At 36.8% G+C, this 16,898-nt stretch overlaps 1 protein-coding gene across 6 annotated transcripts in view; it reads right to left on the reverse strand.

Annotated features, from left to right (window-relative positions):
• ADGRV1 (adhesion G protein-coupled receptor V1) overlaps window positions 1-16,898 on the reverse strand; it is a 554,175-nt gene that overhangs the window by 297,264 nt on the left and 240,013 nt on the right. For 5 of the 6 annotated variants that reach the window (XM_032846581.1, XM_032846569.1, XM_032846573.1 and 2 more), the window contains 3 exons: window positions 15,400-15,642; window positions 9,957-10,364; window positions 3,573-3,757 (listed from right to left, as the gene is read on the reverse strand). In XM_032846581.1, coding sequence (XP_032702472.1) covers window positions 3,573-3,757; window positions 9,957-10,364; window positions 15,400-15,642 — 836 coding nt within the window. The remainder of the gene's footprint in view (window positions 1-3,572; window positions 3,758-9,956; window positions 10,365-15,399; window positions 15,643-16,898) is intronic. The other variant, XM_032846588.1, reaches the window with a different exon arrangement.

The raw sequence follows: 16,898 nt of genomic DNA on the forward strand, positions 1-16,898 counted from the left end.
GACTATACTCTCCCTGACCCTGTAACCTCCTGTGTCCATGCCTTCTACTACACTCACTGTGTTCAGCCCACAATGTGCTTTACATCCTGGCTGAAGTGAGGGGGAGAATCCCACATGCATATGTGGACTGGTACCACTACTGATCCAGTGACCAGCTACAGCTGTGCCCTCAGTGCCTCTAGACATTGTTTTTACTTGGCTTCCAAGTAATTGTTCCAGATGTCATCCTCCTCCTCAACATCCCTGCTCAATTCCCAAATCTTTCGCTCTCAGCAGCTACTCCTGAATACTGCTTAAGGTGATATATAAATAACACATATCAGAATGGCCACCAACATTAGTTTTCAAAGTAAAAACAAACAAACTAGTATTGAGCACTCTCTCATTTTCTATGTTTGTCACCTCTGTGACACTTAACTGTTTTCAAGCTACCATCCTCCCCAAGTTCCTATCTCAGTTTCAGCCCTGTTACCTGAACAATTATTCCTTATGTAGTCTCCCTATCTCTTTATTCTATTCTTTAAACTTTAATACTGTCCTCAACATGCTATCTCTAAAATCCCAAGTCTGATTCTCTCGCACACCGACGAATGCCACCCGGCTTATTCTATGTTCAATCTTTAAAGGCTGATGGTCTCCCCAAACACACCACATTATTCTTGGCTGCTGCCAATGCAAGTGCTGTTTCCTTCCCCTGGACAACTCTGAAGGAAAGGTAAGTCTATAGAGAGGAAACACATGGAAGAAACATACTCATCCATTGACTTATTCTATTCACTCATTATACCATAACCACTGAAAATCTACCACATGACAGATACCATTTCAGGTCTGGGAATTTATTAGGCAATAAGGTGGAAAAGGCAACTCTTTTTCTGCTTCTTATACTCTTTTGAATTCTCCTATGACTCTCAGGGCACAAATATGAAAACCAACATTCATAGCAGGGTAGATGGTTCACATCTAAAACAGCCTCAATATTCTAGTGATCTTAAGCAAATATAGAAAAAGAAAAAGAAAGGATTGAGACTATGGGGAATTATGAAACTATAAACTATTTGACTTCATTGGACAACATAACCGAACCCCGTTCAAGAGAGAAAAACAATAAAGGATATTTTTACACACACACACACACACACACACACACACACACACAGTGGCCTCATTTTGCAATGAAGTAAAGAAATTATGCATTTCAGAGGTTTTGAAGACACTGGAGATACATATAAAAGGCACTGAGTAGCCAAACTGCTGGTCACTGGTCTCAGACAAACATTTAGCACCAGTTGTGAGGGATGGAGAAGGGGCCTCCTAAAAGGGCATGAAGAGCTTTGCCGATGTACCCCATTAAGAAAACATTACTACTCAGGGCTCACTCATCAGTGTTAAGAGTACAGTGTAAAATGATGCTGGTTTTGTACCTTAACCTGACCTCATACTCTGGCTCTAACCTGGGATGAAAGGCTGGAGGCACTTCATAGCCACAGGGCTGGAAGTAGAGATTCTGTTACAAAGCAAGTGGTTATAGTCTCTTCTGACCACAAGGCATAATGCTCAGCAGGGGATGTGGAGGCAGACAGCCCTGGGATTGAAGTCTCATCACAACTAATTGTGTGACCCTTGACAAGCTCTATCTGTATCTGCAGATGGGAATAGTAAAAGCTCTAGCCCTACCTTTGACCAGCTGCTTAAAATTATCTTTTATAAGAATAAAATATGTATAATTTTTAGTAAGGATTATGTTGAGCCATATGAAATTTCCAGTATAGTGTATACTATTTTACCTACAAAAAAAGTCAACTTCATATTGTTCAATCTTACATAATATCAGGACTAGAGCAGAAGTACAATTAATATCTGTTCTTCTTGTTTTGTTCCTTGATCTCTCTTATAAGTCTTTTATGTCTGGATTGACACTCTCTTTAAACTTCATGTATCTTATGATCTAAGAACTAAAGTTAAAAGTTTTACATATACAACAGATATTTTAATTAACCTGTCAAAGGTCATAAAAGGCCCTAAATAGGTGACTTAAATTATTACACCAGATTTTTATTTTTTAATGTTTCAATTTTTTTCTCTTGTGCTAGATTTTTTAAACATAGTCTTCAAAATATCCCTGAATTTCAATGTGACTTAATAAGTGCTGGTGACAGCCTTCATCAGCAAATAAATAATAAATGTCTTAAGATTTATATAAGCACTTTTAATCAGACATGTCCCATTAAAAAATAGTCATTACTTTTTTTTTAAAGATTTTATTTATTTATTTGACAGACAGAGATCACAAGTAGGCAGAGAGGCAGGCAGAGAGAGAGAAGGGGGAAGCAGATTCCCTGCTGAGCAGAGAGCCCGATGTGGGGCTCGATCCCAGGACCCTGAGATCATGACCTGAGCCGAAGGCAGAGGCTTTAACCCACTGAGCCACCCAGGCGCTCCAAGAGTCATTACTTTCTAAAAAAAGATTTATTTACTTGTTTTAGAGAGAGAAAGCACGTGCTTGCATGGAGGTGGAAGGGGCAGAGGGGGAGAACCTCAAGCAGACTCATTGCTGAGCCCTCGTGGGGCTGAGGTAGGCAGGGCTCAATGTCAGGACCCATGAGATCATGACCTGAGTCCAAACCGAGTCAGTTGCTTAACTGACTGAGCCACCCAGGTGCCCCAATAGTCACTGCTTTTTAAATAACATGTATTACTCTGTGAGAATTGGAAGGAAATCTCAGTTTCTAACCAACTTCTATTATCAACCATTTTTATGTTAACTCAAATAGAAATGAAAAATATTTAGGTCTTTGTACTACAGTGATTCAATTTACCTTCTGAATGCAATTTAAAACACCATGACTTCTGAAGAATATTAACAGTTACAAAATTAATTATAGAGTTGATAATGAACACAAATCACATTTTATTTTTTCCTTTCCTCTTGCTTGCTTTCTGCCATGAAACTCTAACTGTGAAAAAACTGCTCTGAAGTTCAACAACACTGGGAGAGCTCCTTCCCAATGGATGAAACTGAACTATAACTCCACTGCAACAGCATATCAAAACATGCCTAAAAGTTGGAATCATCTTCCTTTTTTTTCCTATTAAGAATGTATCATCTATTATCATGAGAGTAAGCAATCCTTTTTTTTTTTAACTCCTGAGACGCCCTTCAAAAAAGGGGGAATGTATTGTTGACAGTATAAATTCGTTTTTCTTGACAGAGTTACCATGTTTTCTTCAAAAAATAATCTCGTTTACCCTTTACATACAATGCATTAGGGCACCTGGGTGGCTCAGTCAGTTGCACATCTGACTCTTGGTTTGGCTTAGGTCTTGATCTCAGGGTCTTAGGACCTGGCCTCACATGGGCTCTGAGTGTAGAGCAGTCTCTCAGTCCCTCCTGCTCTGCCCCTCCCCACTTCACATGAACGAATAAGTAAAATCTTAAAAAAAAAAAAAAAGATACTATGCATTGACTATATAATCCTGACTGACAACATCTAAGTGTTAATTTGCATTGCATATTACTTTGCAAACTGTTACGGAATACACATAGGGTACTATTATTAAAATACACTTACTTTTCACCAGGAGAGCCACAGGTAACATCAGTCAGCAGAGAAAAGGCAAAATTCTCTGTCACTTCAGTGAAGTGACTGAATCCCCTAGTGTCTTTGCGCTTTGGGTTAATAAGAGCACAGAGAATCTCATAAAAAAGATTTCGATTTTCAATGCTGAATGCTTGGCTTTTTCCTTCAATAGATATCTAGAAAAAAAAATTCAGTATAAACAAATATCTTCAAAAATGAAACTGTTAAATGGTACATATGGTACAGTACATGTACTTTATTAACAGTTATTAAAATTACCAAAATAAGGAAGAACCTATGATGAATTTAAGAAAAATCAGCATCAAAATTACATTTCAAATACGCTTCCACTTTAAAAAAAAAAAACTTAATCATTTATAAAGAAGAGTCATGACCAGCAAAATAATTTTTATTTAATAACTAGATAAAACCCCAGAAGTTTTCATGGATCACTTACTTTTTTTTTAAGTTTTTATTTATTTATCCAACAGACAGAGATCACAAGTAGGCAGAGAGGCAGGCAGAGAGAGAGGAGGAAGCAGGCTCCCTGCTGAGCAGAGAGCCCGATGCGATGATGCGGGGCTCGATCCAAGGACACTGGGATCATGACCTGGGCCGAAGGCAGAGGCTTTAACCCACTGAGCCACCCAGGTGCCCCTGGGTCACTTATTTTTAACTACAATAATTAACATCATGAATTAAAAGTAATCTCACTTTTACATCTACCCCCAAAATTCTTTCTCTTTTGTTCTACAACTTAGGAAGTAAATACAAGAATATTTGCCAACAATAGAAGAAAGATTATTCTCGTTTACCTGGCTTTCCAGGAACAGAAGCCACAATCTACCACTACATGTCTAATCATCAAATGAAAAAATCCTTTCCTAACCAAGAGTAGCCAGCAGTTCCCGGTACTCTTGTCTTTATCTGGAAGTATGAGCCTTCCTACCTTAAAGAACTAGATTATTTGTGGTTTGCAGGACAAGAAGAGTAAGAGGAAAATCGCCTTCATGATTTATTTTGTTTTTCCTTGCTAGAATGATAGGGACCACATCTTTATTGTCTAACTAAGCATGGGTGCAAAGCCATTGATTTGCTATCCCACTATTCTTCTATACCTGAGATGTCCCTATAAATCCTTCAAAACCCAAATTAATCATCACTTCCTCTGTGATTTATATACTGTGCCCCACTTGCCAATATACATAATCTCTCTTTGTAACTTACACATACCTTTATTAATGAATCTTTGACAACACTGAAATGATTTGTCTGTTGCTCCTACCAGTTGAGCTCATTGAGGAAGTTGTCTATGTTCCCCATATTATTTTTAAAGCTTTGCAATTTACACAGTGCCAAGCTAATAGCTGAACTCAAGATCTAAAAGAATATCCTTCTATGAGATAGTAAGGAAGAATGGAGAATACTCCATAAAGAAAAGATGACAAAAGATACAAAGTAAATTTATTTACTTATGTGGCAATGAAACAAAGTAAAAAGTTAACAAAGTAAAAATTTAGCAAATAAAAGCTACAACAAAGAAAGGGAACAGCCCACAGACTCCCGAAACAATCAAACTGAAACGTTAAATGAAAAAAAAAAAGCTCAGGAAATGCTCCCAGAACTCAGAGAAAATATAACAGATAAATAAAACAAATCTATAAAATACAACAAGCATATAACAGGACTGGTAGAAGCAAAAAGAGAGAGAGAGAAAGAGAGAGAGAGAAGGGCCACAGTTCCTTGATAAGCTAAAGAAACAGTCATGTCTAAAAATGCAGAGCTTGCTTTATACCCGAAAAAAGAAACACCACCAGATGCATCTGGGTGATTTTTAAACATTATTTCAAGTGTTAAAAAAAAAAAAATTCCTACCAGAAACCATATAGAAAAGAAAAATTAGTAACTGAGAAGCAAAAATTCATTCTGACATCAGACTTTTTTTGTAAATGAGATGCCAGACGTCAACAGAGCGAAACATACAGTTTTAAGAATTAAAAGCGGTCATCTAAGATTTTTAGAGCCACCCAACCTTCCATTCATATTTAAGGGAAACACAAAGTTTCCTTTAGTAACGCACACAAAAAATAAAACAAAAAGGCCATCTATATAACCCCTGGTTTGTATGGGTCCTGATTTTAGCATGTTATCCTAACTTCTCTGGTTTTCACAATAATCCTACCAGAGATGTGATACTATTCCTTTGTTTTATTTCCAGATAAGGAAACTGAGGCAAAAAGAAGATGCCTAACTTGTCTGAGGTCATGAACATGGTGAATGGTCAAGTCCAGGAGGCACATGTGACAGCCTCCCTGCTGGGACTCAAGACACTCCCTCAATTTGCTTGTCCTAAACTAAAAACACAGACTGAGACAGTTAGTTGTCAAGTCACTCAAAATTATTGCAAGCATGAAATACAAAACCGGAAAAGAAAATATAGAGATAAGTGTCAATCATTATTAGTATGATTATAAAATATACCAAATATAAAAATTAATTCTTGAAAAAAACCTGATATTAAAAAGTATAGGATAAAATATTCTGACTGTAAAAGGCCATTTTACATAAACAACAATAAAAAAACACCCAAACTGAAATACAAATCAAAACCACAATGAGATACCACCTCACACCAGTCAGAATGGCTAAAATTAACAAGTCAGGAAATGCCAGATGCTGACGAGGATGCGGAGAAAGGGGAACCCTCCTACACTGTTGGTGGGAATGCAAGCTGGTGCAGCCACTCTGGAAAACAGCATGGAGATTCCTCAAAAAGTTGAAAATAGAGCTACCCTATGACCCAGCAATTGCACTACTGCGTATTTACCTTAAAGACACAAACGTAGTGATCCGAAGAGGCCCATGCACCCGAATGTTTATAGCAGCAATGTCCACAATAGTCAAACTATGGAAAGAACCTAGATGTCCATCAACAGATGAATGGATCAAGAAGCGGCAGTTATATATATATATATATATATATATACACACACACACACACACACACACACACACACACACACACACAATGGAATACTATGCAGCCATCAAAAGAAATGAAATCTTGTCATTTGCAATGACATGGATAGAACTAGAGGGTATTATGCTTAGTGAAATAAGTCAGTTGGAGAAAGACAACTATCATATGATCTCCCTGATAGGAGGAAGTGGAGATGCAACGTTGGGGGTCTAGGGGATAGGAAAGGAATAAATGAAACAAGATGGGATCAGGAGGGAGACAAACCATAAGAGACTCTTAATCTCACAAAACAAACTTGAGGATTGCCGGGAAGATGGGGGTAAGGAGAGGGTGGTGGGGTTATGGACATTGGGGAGGGTATGTGCTATGGTGAGTGCTGTGAAGTGTGTAAACCTTGTGATTCACAGACCTGTACCGCTGGGGCTAATAATACATTATATGTTTATTAAAAAAATAAATAAATAAATTATATTAAAAACAACAACAACAAAAACCCACCCAAATTATTAAAGTTGATTTACAAAAAAGGTAGAAAACCTGAATGAAGTATGGGGAAAGGTTTTAAAACTGCCAGGAGAGAAAACAAAAAAGAACTTTGTTAGGGGTGGGGGACCATCAAACTTTCATAGAACAAATTATTCCTGTGCTCATTCAATTGTTCCAGAACACAAAACTAGAGGCAATGCCGCTCTGACTCACATTTTACAAGTTTCAATCACCTGGAAACCAAAACCCAGAGAAATTTAAAATTTGTATATCAAACCCAGCAGTCTTAAGAGACTGATAATATTGTTAAAGTGACCAACAGAATTTTAAATGATTTTCATTGTACTTTGCATAGGAAAATCAAGGGATAGAATATGAGGTCATAGCAAAAATCTGCCCAAGGTCACAGCTGGATTTTATCCAGAAAATCTTCAGAGTGAATCATTTAAAGCTGTTGCTCTTTTCGGCACAGTATTTGCTTCTTCTAAACATAAATAAGTAGTCCTTTCCTATGAGTATAACAATATCTTAAGATTTATTAAGTTCTTCATATAAAAATGCATAGTAGAGAGCAGATTCTATTTTTATGAAGATAGAATCTGGGGGAAAAAACTTACAAATATGAAACAATGTCACTCAAAATACAAGACCTTAGAGAATGAAGTTCAGTCTAGTACTTGAAGTCCTATCCTACGCTCTTGAATTTGAGGCTACCTTAGAGGTTTATATGAATGAAGTACGTATGGACTATACGAATGCTTGCCCGGTAAAGCACAGGTGACTCTATTTAAATATCAGATAAACAACCAATAGTTGTTTGATACATGTATATCCCAAACACTACACCAGCATCACCTTATTTTAATCACTGTAAGTTCATAATATATTTTTCATATTTAGTATGGTTTGGTCTCTACCATTTTTCTTCTTTTTCATAAAGTTTCTGCCCATTCTCTCATGTATAGTCTTCCAGGTCAATAATGGCATCATTTTGTCCAGGTTAAAAAGTAAAACAAAAAACCAAAATAATTTACTGCTGCTTTGATAGGGATTATGTTGCATTTACAGGTTAATTTACAGAAAACTGTTGTCTTTATGATATTGAGTCTTCCTGTTGTGGGACAAGGCATAGATTTCTATTTATTCGAGTGTTTCATGTTATTCAGTAGAATTTTTCAGTTTTCTTTATATATTATTACATAGATCATTATATAAAATATATTATAAAATGTATTAAATTATTAAGTCAGTTACCCAAATAACCAGAATTCAGTAATGACACACATATAAAAATTGAATTAGAGAAGACAATATGCCACAACATTAAAAAAATTTTAGTAACAATAACATGATTTGAAAACAAATCATGTTTGCTAAAGGTTACTCAAAAAAGTTAATTACATTTTCCATATGAGTTTCTTAATAATTGTTTCATTATTCATGACAGATATAATGAAAACCAATTAAGATATACTACTTGACAACACTTGTTAAAGAAATGTTGATTCTAGACCAGTAATATGTAGCTCTCTTATATAACTCATTGGCGGGGTGGGGCGGGGGGAGGAGCAGAATGTCCTTATCTTCCCTAAATCATATGAAAAAAATGTTTTGTTTTCTAAAATGTAGCCACTGTGCATTCTTTCCGTCTTCTTGGCCAAAATCAACTTGTTACTGTCCTATGCCATTTCATCATTAGAAAGTTTAAGTAACAATATTTCCCATAGTGAATTCTTATCTCTAGAACTTTCTCTGCATGAAATAGCAGTCATTTCTCTTTCTTTTTTTACAAGCTATTTGGCAGGGCCTCCTCTCCTTGCTAGTGTGCTTTATAATTTGCTTTCCTATCCTCCAGGAGTCACATTTTAAGAGATAGCATGAGGAGTAAAATAGGCATGATAATCTAAACTCCATTGTTAGCATTTTAAGTATTTAAAGGGTCACCATGTAAAAGTACAGTATTTATAGACTCACATGTATATATTCAAGTTTTTCATACTTGCATATAAATACATTGATAAGAAATATCTTGATTAAGAAAGCCCCAAATAAATACCCATAAGAATCTTTTCCTTTAATAATGATTCTTTTCAGGGGCGCCTGAACGGCTCAGTGGGTTAAAAGCCTCTGCCTTCGGCTCAGGTCATGATCCCGGGGTCATGGGATCGGGCCCCGCATCGGGGTCTCTGCTAGGCGGGGAGCCTGCTTCCCTCTCTCTCTCTCTCTGCCTGCCTCTCTGCCTACTTGTGATCTCTCTCTGTCAAATAAATAAATAAAATGTTTAAAAAAATAATGATTCTTTTCAGATCTCTTCTTTTATTGACATTTTAAGGATTTTATATCACCATTTAATTTCATCATTTGCAGAAATATAATTAAATAAGTGGGTTAAAAATAAAACCGGGTTGATCTAACTCCACACCATTTGAATGCCTGAAATCAACTGGTCATTTCATATTTCTCCTTCTCTGAGGGAGTATACAGGGCCCAGGAGGAGCAGGGACTAAGCAGAGGGCAAGAGCACCTGTCCCATGGAAGAACTATGTCATCTTGGCCAAGTCTCCTTTTTCATGGACTCAAAAACTGAGATGCAATCTCAACAGTGATTCATCCAGTTTCTGGAGAACCAGAAAGAGCTTTTAGCTTCTGACATCTGATGCCTCTTTTCAGACACTGGGCTGTCCTTATCGCTGCTGTAGATTACTGATCACTCTCCAGATTTAAGACTGGGGTTTCCAGACAGACATCAGTCACATCCAAGCCAAAGTACAGTGTCAGCTATGATGATTTCCACTCTTATGTTCAGAAGCTTAACCCTATCATAATGTCATGATGACTGAATGGTAACTATTTTTTTAATTTATGTAATTTTACTCACCCAGCTGCTACTGCTTACAAAGGCTTCTTACCTTATCTATTAAATGCATCACGGCGCTGAGCTGTTCATCTGTGTTCTCTGTGGCCACTTTCATGCTGATGCTATGGAGTACTCTGTTGAGAATGTCCCCATCCAGGGGCTGCTGTAACTGATCCGCAAGTCCCCAGAAGGACTGCGAATCCGCATCAGAGACGAGAGTGATGTTAGCAGTCCCATACATTTGATCAATTCTGGCCCCACCTTTGGGGTCGAAAAGCACAATCTGGAAGCGTTTAGGAAATGGATTTAAAGACCCTATCTCTGGTGTTAGGATGACATCCAATATGGCATTGCTCTGGCCTGGTTCAAAGACCAGCGTCCCTTCTGTTCTCACAAAATCCTTCCCGGAAAGAGCTGGAGAGATGAGAGTACGGCCCACTGTTTCAGCGCTCCTCAACTCCTAGAAATTAAACAGCACCACGGAAGTGAAACTGTAACACCTCTGATTTTCTCCTGAACAAATTCTTACTTCTTAAACACATCCTATTTCTCTTAAACAAACTGATGGGCTGTAGCACCATGAACACTAAAACACGGGGTTTTATACTTCTGAGATAAATCAGAGAAATAAATACACATCACAGTGATGATTTTAGGAAAGACAGATGCCTTAGGACAGACTGAGGATGGGGATGAGGAAAAAAATGGCATTATTGCCTCGCAGAATTTCTGCAACTGTGAACAGAACATGCTGTAAACAGTGCTCTAAACAACACAGGCTATGAAACAGCCGGCAATAGAGAGGGAAAGGAGTATTTACGTTTTCATTCTCACCTACAAAGTTTGGGAAGATGGGAGTTTGGAGGAGTAAAAAGAAGGAAGAGAGGAAGCAGGAGGAAATGGAAGAAACTGGTATCCTGGTGGTTACACATTAGTTGTGAAAATACCTTAAAGAATAAAGTTCTGGCCATATAGACTTGTGAATTTCTTCAAACCGTGGTTATTGAAAGTTTTTTTGTTTTTTGTTTTTTTTTTTTTTTAAGTGAAGCATGGGAACGTAGTCAAGAAAGAACAAAAGAGGGGTGCGTGGGTGGTACAGTCAGTTGAGTGTCTGACTCTTGGTTTCAGCCCAGGTTGTAAGCTCAGGATGGTGGGATTGAGGTCTTCAGGCTCTATGCTCAGCACAGGGTCTACTTGGAACTCTCTCTCCACTCTCTCTGTCCCTCCCATTAAGCATGTTCACGTGCACTCCTTCTCTTTCTTTAAAATAAATAAATAAATAATGCATATAAATACATTGATAAGAAATATCTTGATTAAGAAAGCCCCAAATAAATACCCATAAGAATCTTTTCATAAAGATTCTTATCTTAAAAGATAAAAAAAGATTCTTTCTTAAAAAAGAGCAAAAGCAATATACATTTATTTACTACTGAGCCAACAGATTATCTGTTGAATAGATATATCTATATTAAACTCCTAGTATGTGCCAGGGGGAATACTGTAGCTATAGATGTGAACATCAGAATGTCTACATTCATGGAACCTATGTATCAGAAGATACAGGTAGTGCAAAAGTTATAGAATTAATGATGTAATATTATACGAAGATGAATTTCTTAAGAAAAATAAGACTATGTAAGGCAATACAGGATGATGGTAAGGGTACTATTTTAATACTGCTGGTCACAGAAGCTCCTGATGTGGTATTTGGCCAGAGACTTTACTGATGGAAACAAACCATATAGGATCTGGGGGAAAATATTCTAGGCAGAAGGAAGAGCAATTACAGAAGTCCTGAGATGGGAATCATCTTAGAATATTAAAGGTTATTTGATTAGAAGGATGAAAGTATCAGAAACTGACATCAGAGAGGTAGGCAGGGTCAGATCATATATATTCATCATATAAATCATGGCAGGAAGACACTGGAGAATTCCAGCAGGAGAATGACACATTTTATTTCAGATCTTCATGAGTATTCTGGTTAGAGCAGGGAATGAGCATGGACCCAGGGAGAAGAGATAGGACATTTTTTTATTACTTCATGCAAAACACAATGGTAGCATGGAATAAGGTTGTATGAGTGCAAGAGTAAGAGGTGCTCTGAGTGGAAATATATAATGAACTAGAGTCGGTAGGACTTTCTGGTTAATTCAATGCTGGGTGGAGAGGAAGAGGAGAATAGAGATAACTCTTTGCCTAAGTGAATGATGGGAAACAGGGAAACACTATTATGGGAGAAATCAAGAGTTCTTTATTATTCACAGTAAGCGTGGAATGCCTTTTAGACGTTCAAATAAAAATGTCAAGTATGTGCAATCAAATATAAGTCTAGATCAGGGGTGGTGATGAGGCTAGCAGTAAAAACCACAGGAGTTCTCATTTTGTAGATGATATTTAAAGAAAACAGGTTTGGGTGGACTAGGCTAGAGAATGAGTCTAGGGGGCCCCCAATATTGGCTGGTCAGGAAGACTACAGGCCACAGAAAGGAGCTGCCAGTGAGGGAAGGGTTAAGAATAGGAAAAAGTTGGTGTTCCAGACACCCAAGAGAAGAGCATGCTTCTGGAAGGAAGTGACCATTTTTGTCAAAAAATGAAAAGTGGATGGAGATAAGCATTTTCAAGAGCATTTGCAGCACAGTGGTAGGAAAACAAAACAAAACAAAATAAAACAAAACAAAAAACAAAACAAAATTTCCCTGAAGGAAACAACACAAAAGCAGACTGACTTCAGAATGGATATATTATCCACTGGAATACCATGTAACAGAAAAAAGTGAGAGTTACACACATCAACATGGGTATTCCTTAAAAACATGCTGAGCACAAGAAGCACACCATAAAACAATCCGCTGGAAGAATCTCATGTGCAGAGTTTCCTAAGGAGGTAAAACTAAACAGCACATGGTAGGTGATAAAACTATAAATAAAAGCAAGGGAATAATTCAGCATGAAATTCAGGGTGGAGGTTATCTGCAAGAAGTGGAGAGGTTATCTTACAAGAAAAGCAGAACGGTATCAGCGAAGGGTTCACCATGGCCAGTTCTAGGATTCCAGTAAAGCCAGATTACTTAAACCAGATGGTGGTGATTTTATGACTATAAACTGCATATTTATATACTGATCTGATATTTATATACATGTATATGTATCTATTACATGTATATATATACATGTATATGTATCTATTATAGATATAGATATATATATACACACACATAGAAATCTGATAGAACTTATTTCACAATTCACTTTTAAAGGAAATGGAATAATCAAAATGTTCTTGTGTTCATAAAACACATAATAAACACAAAAAGCATTATGCAATTTAAAAGCAATGACAAAAATCAAGATAGCGATATCCTTTGAATAGCATAGGCAATGGGAGAAGAAGAAGAAAAGTCATGCTCTTTCTTGTACTTGTGTGCTTTGGGCTATAGGATAAGCATACATAAATAAAAGTACCTGGAACTGGCTTTCAAATATGGCTTATGTATAGGCCTATTTAAAGATAACCAGAGTCAGTTATATTGTTACTATCTCAAATCTTCATATCCCTTTATGTCACAAATACACAGATATAAGGGAACTTATGTTAAGACTATAGTATTTATGTACTAGGAATGGTACGTATGCTTCAGCTCCTGTTTTAACTATATTATTATAATCTACTTAAAGTAAAGTGAAAATTGATATCTTTGTAACAGAACAGTAACTTGGTCCATAATTATTTCCTCATTCCTGGCAGCTAAAAGAAAAGGGAATTTTGCATCTTTGTCTTCCAGTAATATGCCCAGCATTCAGAGGGAGAAAATGCACTGGCAATGAAGAAACAGAAAAATAAATTAATACCAGAGAGGTGAGACTTTCATTTCTATTTTTCAATTAATTGTTTTTTAATTTTGAGATAATTATAGATTCACATGCAGTTATAAGCCATAATAGAGAGTGATCTCCTGCACCCTTTATTCAATAGCAGTCCTTGGTAACATCTTACAGAACTAAAATATGTCATAACCGGAATATTGACATTGATAAAGTCAACATACAGAACACTTTCATCACCACAGGGATCCTTCATGTTGATTTTTATAGTGTTATAAAAATGGTATGAGTTACATGCTAGTGACAGAATGTGTTTCTCAAGGAATCATTTAGGACGAATCTAGAAAGACTGTAAGTGACTCTGATAGAGACACTGGCATTTAGCTTCTTATTATGGCAACCTCAATCTCACTCTCATTTGAGTGCATGAACTAGTTGATAATGTGCCTCAAATCTCTTTATCATCTCTTCTTCATCTCCAGTGCCCCTTCTTCCCCTCTACAAAGTAGTGAGCATATGATGATATGTATTTCACAGGAGAAGAAGAATGAAGTGTGTATTTTATCTCATTTCTCTTCCTATCTTCAATGCTCAAAAGAAAAAAAAAATACTAAAATCACCCACTCTGAATCAAAATACCTCTCTTTGTGTTCATAACCCTCACTTCAAGGCTATTGAGAATGGAGTATTTTTCTAGAGTCTCATATAATAGAGAGTTTTATCTTCTTATTTGCCAAGCTGTGGACTGTCACAAAGACCAGCTTTTCTGCCTGGCAAGCTTCCAGACAGCTCACTATACACAGCTCTGGTTCAAATCTCTATGCTGTTAATACAACAGCAACCACCTTTGAAACCTAGAGGCCTTGAGTTACCAGGTTTAGAATCTTGAGAGAGGGGAAAATGGCAACATTGACCAAAATGGTGGTTTCCAAACTGTGGATTTCTTTGAGTTAGATGAGTCAAGGAAAAAAAGGGGGGCAGAGAACTAAAGTGGGCAAGCTCTAATCCCCACAAATGTGTTTTAAGCAGAGTAGATACATACTTTTGTGTTAATATAATATTAGATTCTGGCTGCTAAAACAAAGTTTAAAAAATAATGCTAGAAATGTTTATGGTGTTATCTGGACCAAGCCCAGGATCCGGTCACTTAGTGTTAAACAGCATTGCTCTTCTGAGTCCTTGGTTACTCACCTACCCTCTCGCTTCCCCAAGATCCCCTAACAGGAAGGATGTGAAAAGTGGCAGGGAGGCCTCATGAAATCAGGGATTTAAAGAACCCTAAAGATCAATTAGCGTGTAATGTTTTGGAGAAGGAGATTTCCAACCAGTTCAGATACAGAACATAACAAAGACTCTTACTTTCTGTTTCCGGGTTTTCAAGTTACATTCTGGAAAAATTTTAGTTCCCTAAAGATTTTATAGAACAGATTCATGTAAAAACACTTTGTATTGTATTACCAACTTTTTCAAAAAAAGAAATACAGGACTATCACCTTAAAACATGACCGAAGTTAAACAACTGAACTGTTTCAAGGATAAAGTTTAATGTAATAAACACAGGGTGAATTATGATGGTATCATGAGAAAATAATGTTATCAAATATTCTTTCTCATTATATAAGCTACAGGTAAAGAAGAAAACCCTAATCTAGGTATTCCATGCTCACCTGGGTACTGAAGTTAACAGACATCATCAGTCCTGTCCCAGAATCTCTGGCCACCTGCAAACTGATTAAAGTGGCCTTCCTATGAGCCGCTGGCAGCCGAGAACCCACAGAAAAATACACGAGGCTTGGAGGTTCGTCACTCTGTAAGAATTTAATCGGTGCAAATCTGGCACTATTGTTTATTGCTGCTCCAGCACTTACTTCATACAGTTCCACAAAAAAAGGCATTTCAACGTGAGGTATCTGACAAGTAGAAAAGAAGAAAAGAAGGATGATTACCAATGTTCCTATTTTTATCTAACTCTGGCATTAAGAAATAATTTTATTTATATACATAATTATAAAAATAAATACACATCTGGAGATACATTCCATATAATCACAGGATTAAATTCTTATGTTAGATTACCACAGGGCTTACTTTTTCAGATTTTCTTGAAGAAACACCTTTACTCTCTCCGGGTAAGTGCCTTACTAGAAAATCGGTGTCAGGAGACAAACTTTGTGTCCTTCAATATGCAAAGAGATAAATAAAACCTATCAATACAATGAAATGTTATTTAGAAGTTAAAAGGAATGGGACGCCTGGGTGGCTCTGTTGGTTAAGCAACTGCCTTCGGCTCAGGTCATGATCCTGGAGTCCCAGGATCGAGTCCCATATCGGGCTCCCTGCTCAGCAGGGAGTCTGCTTCTCCCTCTGACCCTCCCACTCCTCATGTTCATTCTCTCTCTCACACTCTCTCTCTCAAATAAATAAATACAATCTTAAAAAAAAAAAAAAGAAGTTAAAAGGAATGAACCATTTCAGTGCTTTTCACTGTGGATGGATCTGAAAACATGCTAATGAGTAAAAAGAATCAAGATGCATAATGATGTATATAGTACAACACAATAAATGTAAAGTTTAAAATTAAAGCTTACTATATAATGTTAATAGATACACATTTATGTAAAGATTTAAAAACAATATTGGCTCCTAGTTATGGAATGAATAACTCATAGGAATAAAAGGCACAGCACAGGGAATACAGTCAATGGTACTGTGATGGTGTTGTCTGGTAACAGATGGTAGCTACACTTGTGAGCATGGTGTGATGTATGGAAATGTTGAATGACTATGTGGTACACCTGAAATTAATGTACACCTGAAATTAATGAAAATAATGTGTCAACCATACTCAAATAAAAAATTAAAAATAAAATAACAATTGACAAAAATACTTATAAATAAAAAAACAAACCCTCAAAATATCACTGACAGCAGTTGGCCTGGGTGGAGGGTTGGGTTGGGGTTAGGGCAGGATATGGAGTTGGAGAAAGATGCTGAGAATAGGGGAGAAAGAGAGCTCCAACTTTGTAAGATTTTATTTTTATTTTTAAAGGATTATGCAGAAATATGAACAAATAGTGATAATAGTCAATTCTGTAATTTTATGTATTTTTCAAAATTTCCCCCAATTCAGTATCAAATAAGACTAAATTTAGTCTGCTGGTTATAG

The sequence above is a fragment of the Lontra canadensis genome, unplaced genomic scaffold (assembly GCF_010015895.1).
Source record: "Lontra canadensis isolate GAN:19392208 unplaced genomic scaffold, GSC_riverotter_1.0 scaffold4, whole genome shotgun sequence".
NCBI classification, from domain to species: Eukaryota; Metazoa; Chordata; class Mammalia; order Carnivora; family Mustelidae; genus Lontra; species Lontra canadensis.